A 21,648-nucleotide genomic window follows, 5' to 3' on the forward strand; every position below is an offset into this window, starting at 1 on the left:
CCCCTCACCCTGGAAAAGATACTATGCTTATGGTTTCAACAGAATAGTTTCATAGTATCTTCACAGTCTTGTTTAGGGTGTGTGTTGTCTCCCTTTAACTCTGGCATTCTTGAAAATGTTTGCTTCCTCAGTGAGATATCCACCAGGAATTTGGCCTTTGCCAAATGGTGCTATTTCATATGAGCAGAGTTTAGAGACAAAAGATTTATTCAAATAAGTCTTTTTCTGCAGACTTAATTACCAGAGATAAACATCAGGGTATTATGTAACATATCTGACCTCATTATTTCATTTGATACCTATTGAGTTTCCACCAAAGCAAGGATATTAAAATTTCAGGGCCTTTTTCCTCAGTTATATCCTCAAGGGTGTCTTGTATTCTTTATATAGAATTCACTTAAACTTGGAAGTCACTTTGCTCATTAGTTGGTAGTCTAAGGAACTTTCTACATGCAAAAGATACTAAAGCCATTACTAATAGCTGTAGCTCTTAAAATCTCTCTACCCTGCATGAGTAGGGCCTTTTCCCATAAATCCCAAATCCCCAAGTGACTGATAGGTAAGCCAAGGTATAAAGTGTTAATCTGTCACACACAGCATCACCAAGTGAACAAGGCAGAGTCAGCGAGCACAGTGGCCCAGTGCCTGGGCTGTTTCTTAGTCTAAACTAATCTGCTAGAGACAAACCAGAAATGTGGAGTTTGGGCTTCGACACGAAACAGACCCATGTTCAAATACAGCTCTACCACTTGCCAGCTAAGAAACCTTGGCAGTTACTTATCCTCTGTGTGCCTAAACTGTGTCTTGTGTAAAATGGAGAAAACAAGACATACCTTGCAGGGTTGTTGTGAATGAGACAATAAATACTAAAGCTCCTAGCATATGGGAAGAGCTAAAAAAAAAAAAAAAATGGTAGCTATTATCATGACTCAGTAATCAGGTGAATTAAAGGAAGTCAAGGTTCCTACCACATGACATAGGATTGAGATATAGCTCCCTCAAATACCTCTTCCATCCTTACAGGATCATGCAAAGGAGGAAGTCTCTTCTGACTTGGTGTCTTCTTCATGAATGTTTGGGCCAGGTGTCTTGAGTACTCATTCTCTCTGGCCCGCCTGGACACGGCAAGGTGAAAAACAGAGTCACCACCCCCTGGGAATTTCCACACCAGTCATCGACTCTAGCATTCTCAACTGCCCCCAGACCCATACAGCCTCCTGCTACAGAAATTACCAGGGCCCTAAGTCACAGTCAGTATGGTAACACACATACTATATATAGGAAAACTTTTTTCCCAAGAACTCTTAAGTTATTAGTCAATTTTCTTAATTGGTTAATAGCATCATTTTGCAGGTCAGGAAACTGATACTGAAAGAAGGTTGTCTTGCCCAAAGTTGAACCACGGGAGTTAAAAATAAAAATATGAACATTTGGCTGGGCCCCATGGCTCATGCTTGTGATCCCAGCACTTTGGGAGGCCGAGGCAGGCGGAATACCTGAGGTCAGGAGTTCAAGACCAGTCTGGCCAACATGGTGAAACCCCGTCTCTACTAAAAACACAAAAATTAGCCAGACATGGTGGCACACACCTGTTATTCGGGAGGCTGAGGCAGGAGAATAGCTTGAACCTGGGAGGTGAAGGTTACGGTGAGCTCTGAGATCATCCCACTGCACTCGAGCCTGGGTGACCAAGTGAGACTCGGTCTCAAAAAAAACAAACAACAAAACAAAAAAACAAAAAAAATTCAAGCCCATCAATTCATGGTTTTCTATCCTTTGAGGGTCCCATTTTGCACACTTGATGCAAACGTGTCCAACGGTACCTTCTTCGAGAAAACACCCAGTGACACGAGATGCCTATCCTGCAAGGAGTGCTGGAGGCCCAGGGCCCCTAGAGTCAGAAACATAGGATACAAGTAAATTCCTGTCAACAGGATGGACCATCTGGTAGAGGACATAATGAGGTTTATAAAGAAGCCTCCTCTCCTACCTCCAAGACTGACTTCTTCCTAGAGTCATACCTAAAAGATGAACTCCTAAAACCTCTCTTGGAAATTTGCCTGGTTTGCCAGGTGAACCTGGTCTCAGGCATTCACAGCCATCACAGACTACAAAAGCCATGGTGGCCTGCTTATTATTGGGTATTCCAGGGAAATAGCAACACAGGCCTCATCTGGATAAACTATCCATCATCCCCCTGAAGGGAGGCTACAAGGGGAACTAGATGGGGAGTCCCACTCTGTTCCTGCAAGGTGACTGGATGCTATGATTCTGTGCTGGTGTGTCTGATCCCTATCCCTAGAGGTACCAACATTGTCACTATCCCATGGTTAAGAAGCTGCTGCTGGCTAGTATTGACAAGTCAGGGCTATATCGACAGCCTGAACAACTTTGCTAAAGCCACCTCTGATACCATATTGAAAACCTACAGGTATCATTCCTTGACTTCTGGAAAGAGACTGTGTTCTCCACATCTCCTTCCAGGAATTAACTGCCCATCTTATAGAGACCACACCTGAATTCACTCCAGAGAACCAGGTCCCTGCTGTGGCTATCATAAAATGTCCTTGTATGAGCAAAATTAAAGCAAACTAAATCCGGAAGGGGAAAAAAGGGATATTTATAACAAGGTATATCTGAACTCTAGGCAGCACCACTCTATTGGATACAAACCAAGGTCAACATGACCTGCAGATCTCTAAATCCACCCTCCTGTACTCCAAATAAAAGCTAAAAAACAAAAACAAAAAAAACTAAGCTCACCAATAACTTTGGGATAGCTGTTAGGTGGTGTGCAGACTCAGTATTCTGAGTTAGAAATACTAGCCTATTCCACAATTTTTGAGACATTTTAGTGCTGAGTCATTTTTAATACTACTACACATATATGATACTCAAGAATTTCCTGCTGACCAGCCTACAAAAACTGCTTAGGGTTTAGGGTATAAAAACAAAGGAGATCCAATTTGGAGTATCTGGAGGAAAAATCTTTACAGAAATAAGAGACTTTATAGTCTTAGAATAATTAATCAGATTCAGCATCAGGAATCCAGACTAGATTCTCACAGGGCAATTATGGTCTCAGAAGACTTTTCAAACCAATTATGAGGTCTAGAAATTACTATGGAGAAACTGACCTTGGTTAGCTTCTTATCATGACACACGTGGGCTCTTTTTGCCCCTCTCCGCTTTTTTTTTTTTTTTTTTGAGAGAGAGTCTTGCTCTGTCGTCCAAGCTAGAGTGCAGTGGCGCGATCTCGGCTCACTGAAAGCTCCACCTCCCGGGTTCACGCCATTCTCCTGCCTCAGCCTCCCGAGTAGCTGGGACTACAGATGCCCGCCACCACGCCCATTTAATTTTTTGTATTTTTAGTACAGATGGGGTTTCACCGTGTTACCCAGGATGGTCTTGATCTCCTGACCTCATCATCCGCCCGCCTCGGCCTCCCAAAGTGCTGGGATTACAGGCGTGAGCCACCGCACCCAGCCGCCCCTCCCCACTATTAACGTGAGGACAGGCTGTTTGAAAAGGGGCGTGGTGAAATAATGATCATAAGTCAGGACAGTAGTTACCTTTAGTGGGATGGGACGAGAGTGTGCTCTGCAGTGCTGCAATGTTTTATTTCTTGACCTGGATGGTGGCTATTTGTGCATTTCCTATTACTCATAAGTTACACATGTTAATACCTTTTTTATACATACTGTGTCTCAAAATAAAAGAAAAAAGGAATTTTAGTATCCTGTAATACTTTTACTATTCCACATTATCTGGAACTGGTTTATTATGCTTGAAGGTCTATGTGAAGCCAGAGTAGAGGGAAGGAGCCCTTAGGGTTCAAGCCACTTGCTGGAGAACCTCGCTGTGGTCCTGACAGCGAAAACTGGGGCTGGAGAGAGGTTTCAAAGCTCTATCTACAATAGCTCAGAGGCAATAGTGTACAAGAAGCTGAAGCTAGTATTTATGGAGTCATAAGAATGACTTGATGGGCTAAAATCACTCATTGGATCAATGTTCATAGTGACCTATTCAAAGCCACAACAGCAAGTGTATAAGATTCAGGACTACAAATAACCCTAAAATGTACAGTTAGAAGGACAGAATTTTAAGACCTTTTTTGTTTTTAAGAGACAGTGTCTTAGCCAGGCACGGTGGCTCATGCTAATCCCAGCACTTTAGAGGTGGGTGGATCATTTGAGCCCAGGAGTTCAAGATCAGCCTGGGAAACATGCCAAAACCCCACCTTTTCAAAAAAAAAGAGAAAGAGAGACAGTGTCTCGCTCTGTCACCCAGGCTAGAGCACAGTGACACAGGCATAGCTCACTGCAGCCTCGAACTCCTGGGTTCAAGTGACCCTCCTGCCTTGCAGTGTTCCAAAGTGCTGGGATTATACATATGAGCCACTGTGCCTGGCCCTTTAAGATATCTCATATCACTCAGGAGCTTGATGAGGTAAGAGGAGAATGCACTGTTTGGGGTGGGGGCAAGAATCTGTTTTGTTTTGTTTTTAAATTCAAAAGGGAATTTTTTAAACATTTTCCAGATTGGGAACCAATATACAAGACATCATAATTACTTTCCCAAGAAAGTCAGGGTCCTTAATACTTCTCCTTCTAGGCCCAAATCAGAGGTCTGTTTTTTTTCTTCTCTTCCAAGCTTACCTTTGTAAGCTGAAAAGAATCGGTAAGACTTGCCACCAACAAACTTCTTAGGAGCAGTATTTTTGTTTGCCACTCCCAAACCCCTTGTGGGTGAGGGAGATGTTGGGAGACAAATGTGTGCTTAAATATGAAAATCAAAAGGCTATTTATCGAAGTGTTAACGGTGATTACCTCTGGATAGCAACTTACCTATTTCCCTTGATCTTTTTCTTATTTCCAAATTTTCTATATTGAATTTCTAGGTAGTAAAACAACAATGAATTAATGTTTAAAGACTGATTAACCGGTTCCTTCTTCAGAAACTGAGCATAAACACTTGTCCTCGTCTCCCCATGGCTGAGACAGTGGCCCTGCCTGGCACCATGGACAGCAATCAGGGAAGGGTGAAAGGGCAAGAGTGGGACAGGCCAGGACTCCAGGTGTACACTCTACCCCGAGCCGACCACTTCAGGAGGAATTCCTGGGGAAATGCAAAATCATTTCCAAATCTTTTCCTTCCCCACCTTCCAGTCAAGCCATGAATCTCCATTTAAAGCAGCCACTCACTCCTTAGTTCTTTTAAACATTTATTTATCTACTGTACAAAATATTTACATCATCAGCTGCAACTGCCTGGCCCTTTCACCTGGCCTGACGAATCTGCAGCAGGGCTTGGTCTCTGCCAATTTTCTAGAAACATGCTGACACTCTCCTAGGTATTCACTCATGTCTGGTCTCCTTCAAAGATGCTAAAAGGCCAGAAGGGTAGCTGGCCCCCCAAGTACCTGGGTCACAAGGACATAAATAAAAGAACTGTCCAAAATAAGAAACACTAATAGAAAATTGCCCAAGAAATAACACTCTCTCATCTCTTTGACATATTGTACCTTTTCCCCACACTGGCTAGTATGAAAGCAGGATTAGAAAAAAAAAAAAAAAACAGTAAAAGAAAAGGCCCAAGAGAGCAAAGATACTTTTGAATAGAGTTCAGACAGAGAATAGAAAACCACAATAGTACCAAAGGGTTTTGTTTAACAAAGACTGGTGCCTAAGGACCACCACAGGGATGCAGCTTCCCTGGTTGGGTTGCAATGGTGCCTAAGATGCTCTGAAAAAGTGCTATGACTAGAGCTTAAAATGACAGGTCTAGCCAAGACAATCAACTCAATCTCCAGGATCAGTCTCTGGAAGGCTGCCGGAGGGGAGAATTCAGAAAAGCGACTGCCAAAAACAGCAGAACCAGTCCACATGCCCCCAGCTGGAAACCCCTTTCTGGGCCCAAGGGGCAGCATTATGTTTCCCAGGGTGGTGATAAACCTTCCTGTACATATCCCATGGGAAAACATTTGGGCAAGCAGCAGCACCTTGTCCTGGTCCCTGAGGAGAGCAGTGACCATGTGGCATGGAGGATCCTGGGGTATAGAGACCCTGATGCTGGATCCCGGACCCCAAGGATGAGTGAGGTCAGCACCCATGTGCCAAGAAAGGACAAATGATGACTGCGAAAGACTGAGGTCAGGCAGGAACTGTAGCAGCTCAGGAGGGCTTGTTCCTCATGATCCCTGTGAACAGGAGGGCTCAGACATGCTTCCAGGAGGCCAAGGCATTGCCAAAGTCCTGCCTTGTTTCAGGACTCTGTGTACTTGCTGGTTTTGGCAATAAAGATGGCTTGTAATATTCTCAGAGTTGACTGCCCCATTGGGAATGGTAGCTTGCAGCAAAGCCTTCTTAAAAACACAAATTTGGGAAGTCAATGAGATTTTGAATCTTGAAATTATTTTCAATCAAACAGTAATGAAAAAGGATGTTGTCATCTTCCAAGATACAGCAGCAGGTACTCTTCAATCATCATTCAACAGTGAACCTAATAAGCTTCCTCCCTCCTTAGTTCTCCTTCCTGATAACTGATGGAGCAAAGGGGAGTACAGGGGTTGGCAGGTGTTTACTGTGTAACATATCACCTCCCTGTTCATCCCTAGTGTCCTGATGCCAAGGACCTCTGATAAGCACGTAAACTCCTAGTCCCTGTTCCTTTGTCTTAGTGCTGCCAGAGAACACCAAGCAGAGAATCAGGGATTGCTGGCATACTATTCTTACTGTTCTAATCTTTTGCTACAAAATTTTCTTCAGTAGAATGCTAAAGGATCCCCAGCTTTTAGCAGACTACATAATGGAGAAGTCAGTGGCCCAAGCCGGCCATACTTCAGTGCCAATAACAAACTCAGGGAAAAGCATCAGTAGTCTCCAAGCCAGCCATATGCCTAGGCATGCCCCACTCTGGAGGCTACAGCTCAGCTATCCTTCATATTCTTCAGTCTATCTGCTTTTCTCACTGGCTACAATTCAAGAAAAAGCTTAGAGAGTTCTTCTTTGTGGATTAATAATCATTTCCAGAAATGCCCGAAGGGAAAGTGCTTTTTCCAGTTCTGACACCACAAAAAAATATTCTTTTTAGCAGTCCTTAGAGGCAGTCCAGTGCCATGGCCTATGCCTACCATTGTGCAGCGGGACTGCTCCTATGGGCCACCTCCTATCTGTCCCTCTCTCCTGGCTCCTGATGAGAAGAGGCAATCACCCCACCCATGAGAAGGACTCAAGTACCAGTCTGGTCAAGTAGTGAGGGCCAAAGAGGGTGTCTCCAAGGAGTATCAGCAGAGGGAGTTTTGGAGCACAGTGTGGATTTAATGGTCTCCACACCAGTTTCCCAACAGGGCTGAGCCCCGTGTGCCATCTCCCTCAGCTACTGAGATCTTCAAAGGACCAAATAAATGACAGCAGCATGGTCCTCTTCTCATGACAGAATGAAGAGCTCAGCTTACATACCATGCCAAAGTGGCCTGTGGTGGATATGGGCAGGGAGCAGGTGAGGTAAAGACAAGGCTTGTAGGTGACAAAATCCTCCAGACACAGGGGAGCATGCGGCATCTTCTGGCTGATGGTTATGTGTGTTAGGATCAGTGGTTATGATGTCTGTAACTTGCGCCCAGAAGCTCCAGAGAGCATGGGAGCCAACTGGATGACAGGAGAGTGGTCAGAGCATGCCAAAGCCCTCGCAACCCTCGCTGATGGCCAGCTGCAGCATCCTGTGCACCTCTTCATAGGAGTCATATGTAGGGAGGCACAGCTGGTTAAAACTGGAAGGGCAAGGGAGAAGTGATTAACTCATACCACCAAAAACACTGGGCATGCATCAGGCAGGCAGATACCTACCATGTGTGTGCAGTAGGCAGCGTGCTATGGGTCGGAGCGGCAATAATCTGAAATGAGGGACAGAGGGCGGCAAAGCCTCCAGGTGGTAGCTGAGAGGAGCCTGTTGTGAACTGAAGTAGCCGAGCCAACTCCTCCTGGGTCAGACTGGAAACCACAGTCCAAAACCACCTCATGACCTGGCAGGGAGAGCACAAGGCTGGGATCACACACGGTAAACAGCCTAGGATTAGATCCCTGGGGAAGGAACAAGATACACTAAAGTGGGGCTGTGCCCCAGTTACCGTTCTATGAGGACACAGGGTAGGAACAGTTTGACAAGCACTTCAAGAATTTACACTGTCACACGATTAGGAGGGTAGTCACTGACTGTTGGTTCTCTTTCTTCACCATCTCCAATTTACTACTCCTGTGGCAGTCAGCATGACAGCCCTTAGGGATCAGGGCTCCCTTCTGCCTGGACAACCACCTATCTTTCCCCATGCATCATTTTTTTTCCCCCAGAAAACATATCAACTGCTTTGACTCCCCTACTTTTTTCTTCTTTTCTTTTTTTTTTTTTTTTTTTTTTTTGAGAAAGAGTCTCGCTCTGTCGCCCAGGCTGCAGTGCAGTGGCGTGATCTCAGCTCACTCCACTTCCTGGGTTCAAGCGATTCTCCTGCCTCAGCCTCTCGGGTAGCTGGGACTACAGGCATGTGCCACCACGCCCAGCTAATTTTTTTTTTTTTTTGTATTGTTAGTAGAGTCGGGCTTTCACCATGTGGCCAGGCTGGTCTCAAAACTCCTGACCTTGTGATCCGCCTGCCTCAGCCTCCCAAAGTGCTGGGATTACAGGCATGAGCCACTGCGCCCGGCCTCCTCTACTTTTTTCTTCTGAAACTTTTTCCTTATAACATGGCACAAATCCAACTGAAAGAAGTTTGGTCCATTTACCTTTTCTCTGAAATGCCATGAGCCACCAACAACTACTGCATGGGCTTTGAAGTCAGACACACTGATGTCTCCAGTCCCACACATCAGCAGCTAGAAAAAGATGGTAAGGTGTTACTATGACAGTCAGAGAGACAAAGACCCAATATAAGGTCAAAATTACCTAAGTTAACAGGCAAAATGTAGAAGAAAACATTACCAGGAAAAAGACAGAAGGTGAGGTCATAATGCCAGAATACTGCTTTAGGAAAATCAATTACATACAATAGGGCAATAGTTGCTAACCAGTGGGTAAAAAAAAGATTCACATGGCTTTTAAAATATATATTTATACAAGTGTTGGTGGCCCTACCTGGGACCTCTAAATCTGAATCTGTCGGAACAGGTTATGAGCTTATACAGGAAGAAAAAAAATTGCCCAGGTATTTCTTTCTTTCTTTTTTTTTTTTTTTTGAGACGGAGTCTCACTGTCTCGGCTCACTGCAACCTCCACCTCTCCACCTTGCATGTTCAAGTGATTCTCCTGCCTTGGCCTCCTGAGTAGCTGGGATTACAGGCGAGGTATTTCTGATGAACACCCTAAGAACTGCTACTATGGATTATTTTTAATTGAAACAAAGGACAAAACACACACACACACAAACTGTTTCCTGACAGTCTGCTCTAAACTTAGCCTGGGAATATCAAGGAGAAAAGGCAAGCTGTTTCCCCAAAATCCCCAGCCCCATTTATGAATTTGTCAATGACCTTTCCTTTTTCTTAGGATGCATTCTTTTGTGGATTGAACTTTTACTACCTTCCCTTCAGCTCTGCCTCTACTTGATCAGATACATTTAAAAGTATGCCAAAAAATGAGAACATTAATGACATCAGAGCCTTAAACATCTTGTTAATGTCCTAATTTGGTTCAGGATCCAGCATGTTACTTAGCAGACTGCAAGTACTCATCCAATAGCTATAAAGAATAATACATTCTAACCAGGGACAAGAAGAGCCCAAACTAAGCCTGAGAAGCCTTGGCTCCTTCAAAAAGAACTTGCTAAGCTGACCAGGAACTAAGAGCAGGATGTGGAACAACTGTAAGAGACCATGTCCTTCCTTTCTACTTACTTCTACAAATTGTTACAAATGCTTTGCTTCAAAATGTAACAAAATTTACCAGTAGCTATTCCTCAGCCCAAAAAATAACAGCGCTAGGTAACAGGTTTATCAGAAACTTTAGGCTGAGCTGTGGAGAGTTCATTTTGTTTGGATTTCACATCTGAAGATGTAAAACACGAAAATTACGGAAGATTTTGATTCTTGTTCTCAAATCTACTTCAGTTAATAGAAATAAGAATTGGGCAAGACCACCTAAAATTACTTTTTCCCCCATTTTAAAAGAAAACCTTCCTCCCTAAAGAAACGTTTGCAGAAAGACACTCCTCATAGAAACTACGGGAATTTATAACTAGTAACTTGCACTGCACCATTTTGTACAGATGTCTCATCTGTGAGCAACAGGCCACAACAAATTGATGTTATTCTTTGCCCACACCTGATACGGACTTCAGTTCTGCATAGAATGGTATTTACCATCTTAGAGCCATTTTTTAGTTGTTACAGGATCTCAAATAAGAATGAATTTACTATATAAATAAAAATATATACTATATACTGTTTTGGTCTAATGCTTTTGAAATATGATCTCATCTTTTGGTTTGTTTCCTTCGCTTCATTAGAATGTAGCCCATGAGGGCTGGAACTTTGTCTTATTCGTTACTCTCTCTGCAGTGCCTCAGGAGGCACTCAATATATACCTGAAAAAATAAATTCTATTACTCCCTTAAATGTCATAGGATTTTATAGACTGTACATGATATTAACATTCTTTACTACTCAATGATTTTTTTTTTTTTTTGAGACAGAGTCTTACTCTGTTGCCCAGGCTGGAATGCAGTGGTGCGATCTCGGATCACTGCAACTTCCGCCTCCGGGGTTCAAGTAATTCTCATGCCTCAGCTTCCCAAGTAGCTGGGATTACAAGCGTGCATCACCACACCCAGCTAATTTTTGTATTTTCAGTAGAGACGGGGTTTCACCATGTTGGCCAGGCTGGTCTCGAACTCCTGACCTCAGGTGATCCACCCACCTCAACTTCCCAAAGTGCCAGGATTACAGAAGTGAGCCACCATGCCCGGCCTCAGTGATACTTGATGAATAAATGAGTATTAATTATTACTCTTCATAAATAATGAGCTACTTGCTACTTTCATTTATTTATCCCTTAAGCTAATATCTCTGCACTCTTTGCTACTAATTTTCACATTCTAATTTTTTAAAGGCTGAAGGGTCAATGAATGGAGGAGCGACAAAAGTGAAACCACCTCTTGCATAAATGGCTTTCCAGCTGCATCTCATAAGAGAAGGTACACCAAGCTGGTTCCTGTAAGCTACAAAAATGCCAAGTTAAGAATGGGAGTCTGAATTGCAATCACTTACCTCAAGCTCATTCTCATCAAAAATAGCCAAAAGGTTCTCAGGGACCAATTCATTCAGGCCTGAAACAAAGTAGGCAAGTTAAAGTCATACCCACACTATGGATACAGGTATTTTAACTTCAAGGCCAAGAACAGACAGGATCCCACCTTTTAGGAAATGTTCCACCTCCTCTTTCACTTGACTGGCCAGCCGATATTGGGCCAGCAAATTTAAATAGAAGATTTTATTCGCATTGGTGACTGGAGTTTGAGCTCCACCTGTCATGAGTTCTACAACCTGTAACAGGCAGCAAAAGACAGACAAGGGAGAGGCTGTGGATGGAAATTTATGAGATGACATCTGCCTGGATGTTTTATAGACACAGCATTACTGACCTCCATCACTGTCAGTCACAAGTTTCTGCTGTGCATTCAGCTTTTCAACACACTTGGTTTAATTTAGTTCCTAAGCTTCAGGGTTCCTACCACTATTGCTGTATACTAGCTATTATTTCTGAAATAGGTGCCTGGGTAAGGTCTTCTCTGACTCAGTCAAGTAGTAGTGATGCAATAGGAAGATACTATGGCTCCTCGCTAGCAATGTTTTAATCTATGATCCAAAATGAAACCACTATTGACCTCTTCTCTAAGCAACTAAGAGTAAAGTCAGATAAGCAGTAAGGAAGTCTTTTTATGTCTCAGAAATTCCAAGATGGGAACAATTGTTCCCACACATTCTTTTATCTCTAATGTGAGTCAAGAGAACAAGCCACAGTTTGATACTTGAAGATCCTGGATTCTAATCTCAGCCCTGATGCTAGCTTGCTACAGACCTTTGGTTAATTGCCCCTCCAGACCTTAGGGGAAATTATTTGGCCCAAACTTTCCTCTCTGCAAAGAAAAAGGTGAACAAACTGTATGACTCTCAAACAGAATTGGTATCCCCCAATAAACTCCTAAGGGAACTTTGAAGGAGCCCTGAAGCACAGCTTAAAACCATCATCCAGGAATATTTGTGTAGAGTGACCAAGGTTGTCTCCACAGGTGAATGAAGTTACAAGATCAGATTTTAAGACAACAGCATGGTAGCAATAGCATGCTACTCCACAGCAGGGATTCTCAATGGATCTAAAAATGTAAAACTTTTTTTCTGTTGGTATGCACAATCCTGGATTTATTTTTTTAATGTAAGCATTTCTATCTAGGAGACTGAGAAATAAATTATTAAGATTTAGTATTTATATTAAACACAATTAAAATGAGCACTACCCTGGGTTTGAGGACCCTAATTCAGTGTCCTATTGACTCTAGCTGCCTTACCACGCCAGCTCAGGAAGTCGGGTCTAATCCCATGTGTACAAAGGCAGACAGCTGGGAATCCCATAATTTCCAGAAAGGATATCTGATTATCAGTATAGTGGTACCAATGGTCACAAATTTTCAATCATTCCTATTCTGCTTTTAACTTTAAATTTACTGCAACTTTAGCGTCATCATTATCATTTGATGCTGTTTAACACCACAATGTAAATAGAAGCACATGCATCGGAAATATCTCTGGGCCATCATTTTCTAATAAAAAGTTTTGGTTTTATTATTTTGAGATAGGGTTTTGCTGTGTCACCCAGGCTGGAGTGCAGTGGTGCAATCACAGCTTACTGCAGCCTTAACCTCCTGGGCTCAAGCGATGTTCCAGCTTCAGCGCCCACTTCCTCCCACACTACCCCAGTAGCTAGGACCACAGGCACACGCCACCATACCCAGCTAGATTTTTAAAATCTAAAAGACAGGGTCTTGCCAAAGTTGCCCAGGCTGGTCTTGAACTCCTGGTCTCAAGCCATCCTCCTGCCTCAGCCTCCCAAAGTGTTGCAATTACAGGCCATGAGCCACTGCGCCCAGCCAAAAAGTTTAAAAATACCCAGGCATTGTGTTAAAATAGGAATCACCTACATCACTACTGCAAATGTTGACACAGACACTGCCATCTCTTCCAAATCTGCTTGTACAGTGACACTTCACCATCATTCAGTTATTTTTCAACTGGAAGCAGGACTCGGTGGGATAGATGGAGATATGTGTCTTTTGCTTCACTCAAATGGGCTGAGATCATAAAGCATAGGATGCAATGTCCTAAAGCTGTGCTGTCCAATACAGCAGCTGCTAGCCAAGTGTAGTTATGTAAGTATACATTAACTAAAATGAGAAGTTCACTTATTATGTCACCCACATTTTGGGTGTTTAATAGACAACACAAATATGGAACATTTCCACCACTGCAGAAAGTTCTCTTAGACAGTCCTGCTCTACAGGAAACTGGAGAACATAGGACCCAGAGGCTTTGTCCTCTTTCTCACCTTATCCAATTGACCTGATTTATTATATTTCTCTTCTGCAAAGACCAGCTCCATCTCACTCATGTCATTGTTGAGGATAAAACAAACTTTAGATTTGTAGAATTCTGGGTCATCTGTTTCAAAGTACTGAGGAGGCAGAAAGACAGAGAACAGAACATGAATACTCTTGCCCTGAAAGGTGTAACTGCTTAGAACCACTTATCCCTTCAACCTTAAAAATTATTATTTACAAGCCCAGGAGGAGAGATTTCAGGGTTAATGGCCAGGGGCCTTAGTAGGAAATGCACACCCAAGATGTTACCTTGTAATGCATACGCAGTCCTATGATTTGGGCCAGGAAAGAGCGGGTGAAGCGAGCTCGGACCAACTGCTTGTAGGCTCCTCCTAGAGAGGACTCATAGAGACACTTGCCCACGAGCCGTCCCGCAAACTCATACATTTTCAGGCGCAGATGAGTGGGGCGATTAGGGTTGGGATGCACCTGTCCAAGAAAGAGACTGAAAGGCCCTGGGCCATTTTTCTTCAAGCCCAGTTCTGGAAGGACCCTTCCTTCCCCAACCCCATGCCAAAGGAACAAGATGTCACTGTGAGGATCAGAGCCCATCCAAATGTTAGTTTTTTGGTAGCCACCACTGAGTAATTCAAAGTGACTAGAAGATAAAGGGCAAAGGTGGACTTAATTAAGAATCTTATATTAAGTTTGTGGTTAATCAGCAGATGATGTGATGCCTTTTCCCTAAACCAGAACTTCTTTCAGCCAAAGTGTACTCCTCTACTCCTGACACCTTTGTCTAGACAAAGATCTAGTACAGGAATCATTTGCTTCAGGTATGTTTTGAGAAAGAGGCTTAATTATTATAATAATTAGTAGAGTAGACATTATACTATAATGTTTTTAGTCAAATATTCAGCTGCCTGCATTTTTGCTTATTTTACAGATGAAATAATAAAGGCAAAGAGGAGGAAGACAATCTGATTAGCTTATATTTTAAGCAGTAAAATTAAGAATAGGACACAGGTTGTCAGGTTCCCAGATCAGTTTCATAATTTTGAATCCTTGTTAGTCTACCCATGATAACATAATCCACATTTTCCACCCACCCGTCACCAACTCACTAATGCTTGGTTGTTGTCACTGAACCGGGTGAAGAGCTGATTGGTGGTATCAAATAGTGCTTTGCAGATTAGCTCAAACCATTCCCGGCGAGGCCCTCCCCAGTCCAGAGCTGAAAAGCATAACGAAAATAAAAAATGACTCTGCCCTCCCTCCTCTTACCACTTTTGTTTATTGAGTCATCATTTTATACTCTCCACATTCCCTCTATTGTACTACCCTGGTGTTTCTCCATTGCGACTCATCTAAACTGTGGTCCTTTAGAAATCCCACCCCTTTTTGTAGGATTAATGGTATTCTGATCACTAAGGAAAAGCCCCCTAGTATGGAAACACCAGAGGTCGGAGATCCCAGGAAATGGACATTTCTCTCAAGGTAACCACGGTTCAAACACTTAGAACTCTCTCTCCAAGTCCCTGTATGTCTGTGTTCCACAAGCTCCTCAATGCCATCCTGGCCAGTAAATGCTACCCTTTTTTTCTTGACTCATGGTTCCCTTTTCTTTGGGGAGAAAAAACCTAGGTTTTTTTTTTTTAGGGAGTGAGTAGGAGGTAAGAGTTGCTTTTTTTTTTTTTTTTTTTGTGGAGAAGGTGCGAGTGGGGAGGAGAGTTCAAAAAGATGAATATAAAATTTCAAAACTGACCTTCTTCATCCTGGAAAACAACCTCAAAGTTCTTGCTCCAATCTGAGATGGAGAAATTCCGAGTGGCTTTCAGAGACTGAAAAGAAGTGAAAGGAAGGGAATTGTCAGAACACTGGCTGGTGTCCTCTGGATGTTAAAGACAACACAAGAGCACTGCCATTGTCTGCTGGACTACCTACGACTGCCTGAAGGAGATATGTTACTCATAAACAAGCTTTAATGATACCACCTGACATTTAAAATGCACATAACTTCAAATTTAAAGTTTTTAAAAATAATCTGATTTGCCTTTACATCATCACTTTGTTGGAAAGCTGAAGTTGTTTTTTTCTTTTTCTTTTGTTTTAAACAATCCTTGTTTTAGCAATGAAAACATTCTTGCATAAAGAAGTAAAAAATGACTCAAGTCAGTAAGCTGTAGGCAAAAGAACCAAGGAATCCTGGTTTTCAGCAAAGTATGATCTATCCACTAGACATATTTATCCACAAGGCTAGGTTCAGACAGCGAGCCATGCCACACGGACAATATGGCTGAGAAAAGGGGTTTCCAGTCACACCTACCAGAGCCAAACATCACAAACACTTTCTGGACAGGAACCAAGCCTTCTCATTCCTGGGGAATGTAAGAACTATGCCAGTGTCTGTGCAGTGGAGACAGACACACATCAGGTGTTCCTTTTCCATCAGACCAAAGTGACAACAAAAATCATTTCCTTTTAATTCAACAAGCGCTCTATTCCAGGGATTCAATAACAAGAAGTTTCTTCTGTAATCACTATTTACACCTGCCCTACATTGGAGTTCCATGGGACCCATTCAGTAGATTTGAAGGCCAGTAAGTAAACTGCTCTTCCCTCGATAACATACCTCCAACAAAACTGCCCCAAATTTAGTAGAATCAAATAGAAGAACAGACATATGTAAAGAGAGAAATTTAGGTTTCAGAAATTTAGTATATCTGTCTTTTATAAGTATATCTATATCTTTACTTAAACAGAGAAATTTAAGTTTCATGAAAAAGATAACCAGATCAGGCACGGTAGCTCATGCCTGTAATCCCAACACTTTGGGAGGCTGAGGCGGGTGTATCACTTGAGTCCAGGAGTTCGAGACCAGCCTGAGCAACATGGCAAAATCCCATCTTTACAAAAAATACAAAAATTGGCCAGGCATGGTGACACATACCTATAGTCCCAGCTATTTGGGAGGCTGAGTTGGGAGGATCACAGCCCGGGAAGATCGAGGCTGCAGTGAGCCATGATCGCACCTCTGCACCCCAGCCTGGGCAACAGAGTGAGACCCTATCTCCCCCAAAAAAACAAAAACAAAAACAGTAACCTGCAGAATACAGACATTCAATTGGAAAACTTTGGTATCTGCTGACAGAGATGAAATTTTACCTACCGATTCCAACAAGGCATGTCTGCTGACCTTCAGGGTGACTTTGGAATGTGGTCTTTTCATATGTACCTGCCGAAGCTCTCGCTGGAAAAAGTTCACCTTGTCCTGAAAGGTCTCAGAGCCTCCTGGGGAACAGCAAGATCCATCATTACAGCCTCATTACAAGCCATCTGTGTAGTCCTGCCTCTCCACCCTCATGGATGTGGTTGGGCTCACTACCTTCCCTATAGAATCCCTGTGTAACCTCACCTATGTTCTTATGCAGGGAGCGGATGAAAGTGGCTGCTAGAATGTTCCTCTCCTTACAGCTGAGCTCCACAGGAGGTTGAATGCCATCATCCACCACCAGTGTGAGGAGCTTATGGACAGGGTCAGGACCAAGGTATGAAAACTGGTAAAGAAAAAGAAAGAAATTAATCTATAAAACCCTCAAGGCCAGTAAAAGTCCTCCACAGCTCTATCCTGTGTACCAACCAACAACAATAAGTTAGGCTTGTTTTCTCCAAATGAGGACCTACCAGAAATACATTTCATTATTTTTCCCTTCAGTGATTTACATTTCAACATTTTAAATTATTTTAGTCACAGACACTGCCTTTAGTTAGGACCACCAGCAAAACTACAGACCTTCCAACATAAAATATAAGAAGGGTGATATGTTAAATAGCAATAAATGGCAATACGGTGATATATTAAATAGCAATAGTAAGGATATATTAAATAGCAATAAATGACTACTCCAAACTGATCAGAAGAAAATTATTTTTATAAAATGGCACATTCTAGCCTTTGGGCAAAAGTTTAGATTCCAGAAGCCCAGAAAAGTTAACAACAAACAAACAATGTATTTTAATATATGAGAGTGCTGCTTCTAAAAGGAGTTAGCTTCAGCACACTGGGAGACCAAGCTTGGGCCAGAGTTAAAAACATCTTCTCTATTAACTTAGTCTTGAAGGCAAAGGATCACTGTTGAAGTATTCTGAGTTGCTGCTAATTCCTGTTTCTGTAGGCATGCGTCCTTCCAGAATTTATATATTCTTCATGCCATTTAGTGAGGAGATAATGATGCTTTATTTGGCAACGAATCCTGTGTACACTGTGAGATCTTGCAGAAACACTAAAAGTGCTTCTGAGAAAAAATAAAAGGCTGAGATAGTCCAGAGATGAAGCATGCTTGATGTGAACCAGATGTAAGGTTCAGCTTACTTTTGTTCCTGGACACACTCGGAAGGTGTAAAGGCGCCAGGGGATGATCTTCAGGTAGAACTCCTTCACTGAGAATTGCTGGAGGACCAACAGACAGGAAATGAAGTGAATGATAAATAAAAAGGCTCTATTTGGGTATTCTAATTCAAATATCATAGTCCCTATTTACATTTCTCATAACCTTTCCTCTCCATGGACAAAAGTAATAATTTAGTGAGTACTAAAGTCAAATAAATACATTAACTCTCTATTTAAAAAGGCAAATTAAAAATATTACCCTGATGGCCAAGTGTGGATGGCTCACATCTGTAATCTCAGCACTTTGGGAGGCCGAGGCTGGCAGATCACTTGAGGCCAGGAGTTCAAGACCAGCCTGGCCAACATGGCAAAACTCAGTCTCTACTAAAAATACAAAAAAATTAGCTGGGTGCGGTAGCTCATGCCTGTAATCCCAAGTACTCGGGAGGCTGAGGCACAAGAATCGCTTGAACCCGGGAGGCAGAGGGTGCAGTGAGCTGAGATTGGACCATGGCACTCCAGCATGGGTGACAAAGTGAGACCCTGTCTCAAAAAATAAAATAAATTAAAAAAATATGACTGACAATGCAGTTTCACACAGAGATATTTCATAATTGTAATACTCAAGTCTTTCTAAATATCTGGGATCAGGTTTTCACTTTATGAGAACAGAATATTTCACCTAGAAACAATCAAAATCTCCTTCTGCTCAGCCCCATGATGCTCAGAATTACTTCCTCCAAGTTACTGGACAGCAAACACCAGCAACCCATACACACTGCTTTATACCTATTTGAATGGTGCCAAGGATCTGCCAGGGAAGGGAGGCAAGATGGGGTGAGCTGGAGTGGAATATGTTGGTGGTATAGGGGAAGGTCCTCACACAAAAAAGTTCATACAAAAGAGGAAAAGACAATGCAAAAAATTTTTAATCTTAAAAAATCCCTTTTATCTGAATGTGCAGGTCAGTTGTTTTCTTGATAAAAAAAAGTTTAAAGAAAATTTCAAACACATACTAAAGAAGACAAAGAAGTATAATGAAACTATCAGCTGCTTCAACAATTACCAATTCATAGCCAATCTTGTTTCATTTATTCACTTACCCATTTCCCTCATTACCATCACCCGTAGTCCAAATTAAGGCTAGATTTTTAAATGAAGAATGGTACACAGCAAAGTGTTCTGAAGTAGAACAGAATTAGAACTCAGTTTTGGTTATGAGATTAAAGAGATGTAATGGGATGTTTCACAGAGTCTCATTTTTATGAGGACTGAATGAATAAGGAAAAACAAATATTAAAAAGAAACTAACACAAAGTGCTTCTTAGCTCAGGGGCTTGGGAAATTCACCTTCTTTCCTCTGCCAAAATTTCTTTACTCCAATCCTGTAGCCTAATAGTGACATCCATTTACTGTGGTTTCATGAATCACAGAACAAAAGATCAAATTGTTTTGACACAGCACAAGAAGCCAACAGTAATTTTTATGCTAGCAAGAAATTTTTAACAGTTGAAAGTGGCTTTCTATACAACTAGTTAACAATCTTGCCCTGATTCTCAGACTGTTACTTTGTGGTTTCTGCTACCAAATACCAATTACACACAGGTTCAAGCAGGGGGATTTTATGTCAAGAATGGAAGGTCCAACCTTTGGTGACACATAGCAGTACACCTTCTTCGGTTTCTTCACCTTCTCAGGGGTGTGGCACTCAGAGGGCGAGTCTTCATCTTCCTCGTCAACAGCAGTGGATGGCCGGCGCTGGGAAGAGGTCATGTGCATGGGTGGCAGGTGCCATGGAGTGCTGCTACAGTTGGTAGCATTATAAAGATAAGCCTCAAAGTAAATGCTCACGCCTGAAGTGGACACATTGCGTTCGACGATATTCTTCTCATCCTCTAAAGTATAATAAGGAATAAGGTTTAAAGTAGAAGTCAGAGGAGAAAAAAATTACCTATCACAGGCTTTTAGTCCACAGGATAAGCCAAATGTGGCCCAAATATCAAATGTTTGTGAGGTCAGACAAAAGAGTGCAAACAGGCAAAGAAACGGCTGAAGAACAGCACTAAATCATACTTTTCTTTTAACTTACCACTTAGGACAATAATGTCAAATTCACCATTATTGATTGGCTGATTTTGGTATGAAATGCAAGCATGGAAGCAGCCTCGAGAATGCAGGGTGAGTCGCAAGAACACCTGGAAAGTCTGCCTGTTGGATGTTACTGATTTCTCAAATGAGACACCAGTACTCTCTTCTTCTTGAGGGCCGAGCTATAGGAAGGCAACAGAGCATCACTTAACATACAGTATTTTCCCATTTACAAGTCACTTTACTCCTTACAAAGAGCTTTCCTATCTATGATCTAATCTAAATCACAAAATTACTAATGAGACAGGTATTGTCAGATGAAGATACAGACAGCACAGAAGTCAAGGAGAAGGAAAGAGAGATCGAAGTGAATTAGGTGTGAGAATAACAGAGAAAGGAGCCAGCTCTCTCTAGCACACAGATAAAGAAGGGAGACTGCTTACCTCATGAATGGACAATGTGTAATTGTGCTCATCTCTCAAGGACATGGAATTGTTGGTGGGATTATCATACTCATCTCGGGGTACTATTTGAAGGGTGTGCGGCTGCCCACAGGTCAATACAAGAGTAGAAAAGTGGCACACAATTTTGGTCTTAGAAGGAACCACCATTCCTGGAACAAAGACAATGGAATCTAACATTTATTTATTTTATTTTATTTTTTTATTTTTATTTTTTTTGAGATGGAGTCTCGCTCTTTCGCCCAGGCTGGAGTGCAGTGGCGCGATCTCGGCTCACTGCAAGCTCTGCCTTCCGGGCTCACGCCATTCTCCTGCCTCAGCCTCCCGAGTAGCTGGGACTATAGGTGCCCGCCACCATGCCCAGAGAAATTTTTTTTGTATTTTTAGTGGAGACTGGGTTTCACTGTGTTAGCCAGGATAGTCTCGATCTCCTGACCTCCTGATCCGCCCGCCTTGGCCTCCCAAAGTGCTGGGATTACAGGCGTGAGCCACCACGCCCGGCTGGAATCTAACATTCAAAGGTGCGCTTCAGGGCACAAAGATCTGCTCAGTGGGTCCTAGAAAGCTAGGTTTCCTCCCAATTCCTAGGGATAAATAACACTATCAAGAGGAAGAGAGGCCAGGTGCAGTGGCTCACACGTGTAATCCCAGCACTTTGGGAGGCCAAGGCCAGAGAATCCCTTAAGGATCCCTTAAGAAGTTCAAGACCAGCTTGAGCAACATAGCAAGACCATCTCTACAAAAAATAAAAATTAGCCAGGCATGGTGGTTCATGCCTGTGTCCCAGCTACTCAGGAAGCTAAGGCAAAAGGATCACTTTTGCCCAGGAGGTAAAGGCTACAGTGAGCTATGACCACACCATTGCATTCTAGCCTGTGTGACAAAGGGAGACCCTGTCTCTCTCTCTTTTTTTTTTTTTTGAGACAGAGTCACGCTCTGTCACCTAAGCTGGAATGCAGTGGCACGATCTCGGCTCACTGCAACCTCTGCCTATCGGGTTCAAGCGATTCTCCTGCCTCAGCTGAGTAGCTGGGACTACAGGCACCCGCCACTACACCCAGCTAATTTTTGTATTTTTAGTAGAGACAGCGTTTCACCATATTGGCCAGGCTGGTCTCAAACTCCCCACC

At 42.6% G+C, this 21,648-nt stretch overlaps 1 protein-coding gene across 13 annotated transcripts in view; it reads right to left on the reverse strand.

Moving 5' to 3' along the window:
* Nucleotides 1-5,207: 5,207 nt before the first annotated feature.
* Nucleotides 5,208-21,648, reverse strand: part of AREL1 (apoptosis resistant E3 ubiquitin protein ligase 1) — a 51,738-nt gene continuing 35,297 nt past the window's right edge. For 11 of the 13 annotated variants that reach the window (XM_008977908.6, XM_055097862.2, XM_063596329.1 and 8 more), the window contains 15 exons: nt 20,501-20,670; nt 20,059-20,239; nt 19,617-19,864; nt 17,952-18,029; nt 16,995-17,136; nt 16,749-16,870; nt 15,345-15,420; nt 14,704-14,813; nt 13,889-14,068; nt 13,588-13,713; nt 11,402-11,531; nt 11,256-11,314; nt 8,778-8,867; nt 7,848-8,023; nt 5,208-7,771 (listed from right to left, as the gene is read on the reverse strand). In XM_008977908.6, the coding sequence (XP_008976156.1) occupies nt 7,669-7,771; nt 7,848-8,023; nt 8,778-8,867; nt 11,256-11,314; nt 11,402-11,531; nt 13,588-13,713; nt 13,889-14,068; nt 14,704-14,813; nt 15,345-15,420; nt 16,749-16,870; nt 16,995-17,136; nt 17,952-18,029; nt 19,617-19,864; nt 20,059-20,239; nt 20,501-20,668 (1,989 nt within the window). In that variant the 5' untranslated portion in view covers nt 20,669-20,670 and the 3' untranslated portion in view covers nt 5,208-7,668. The remainder of the gene's footprint in view (nt 7,772-7,847; nt 8,024-8,777; nt 8,868-11,255; nt 11,315-11,401; nt 11,532-13,587; nt 13,714-13,888; nt 14,069-14,703; nt 14,814-15,344; nt 15,421-16,748; nt 16,871-16,994; nt 17,137-17,951; nt 18,030-19,616; nt 19,865-20,058; nt 20,240-20,500; nt 20,671-21,648) is intronic. The other 2 variants (XM_008977907.4, XM_055097861.2) reach the window with 1 other exon arrangement.

Source organism: Pan paniscus, chromosome 15 (genome assembly GCF_029289425.2).
Source record: "Pan paniscus chromosome 15, NHGRI_mPanPan1-v2.0_pri, whole genome shotgun sequence".
Taxonomy (NCBI): domain Eukaryota; kingdom Metazoa; phylum Chordata; class Mammalia; order Primates; family Hominidae; genus Pan; species Pan paniscus.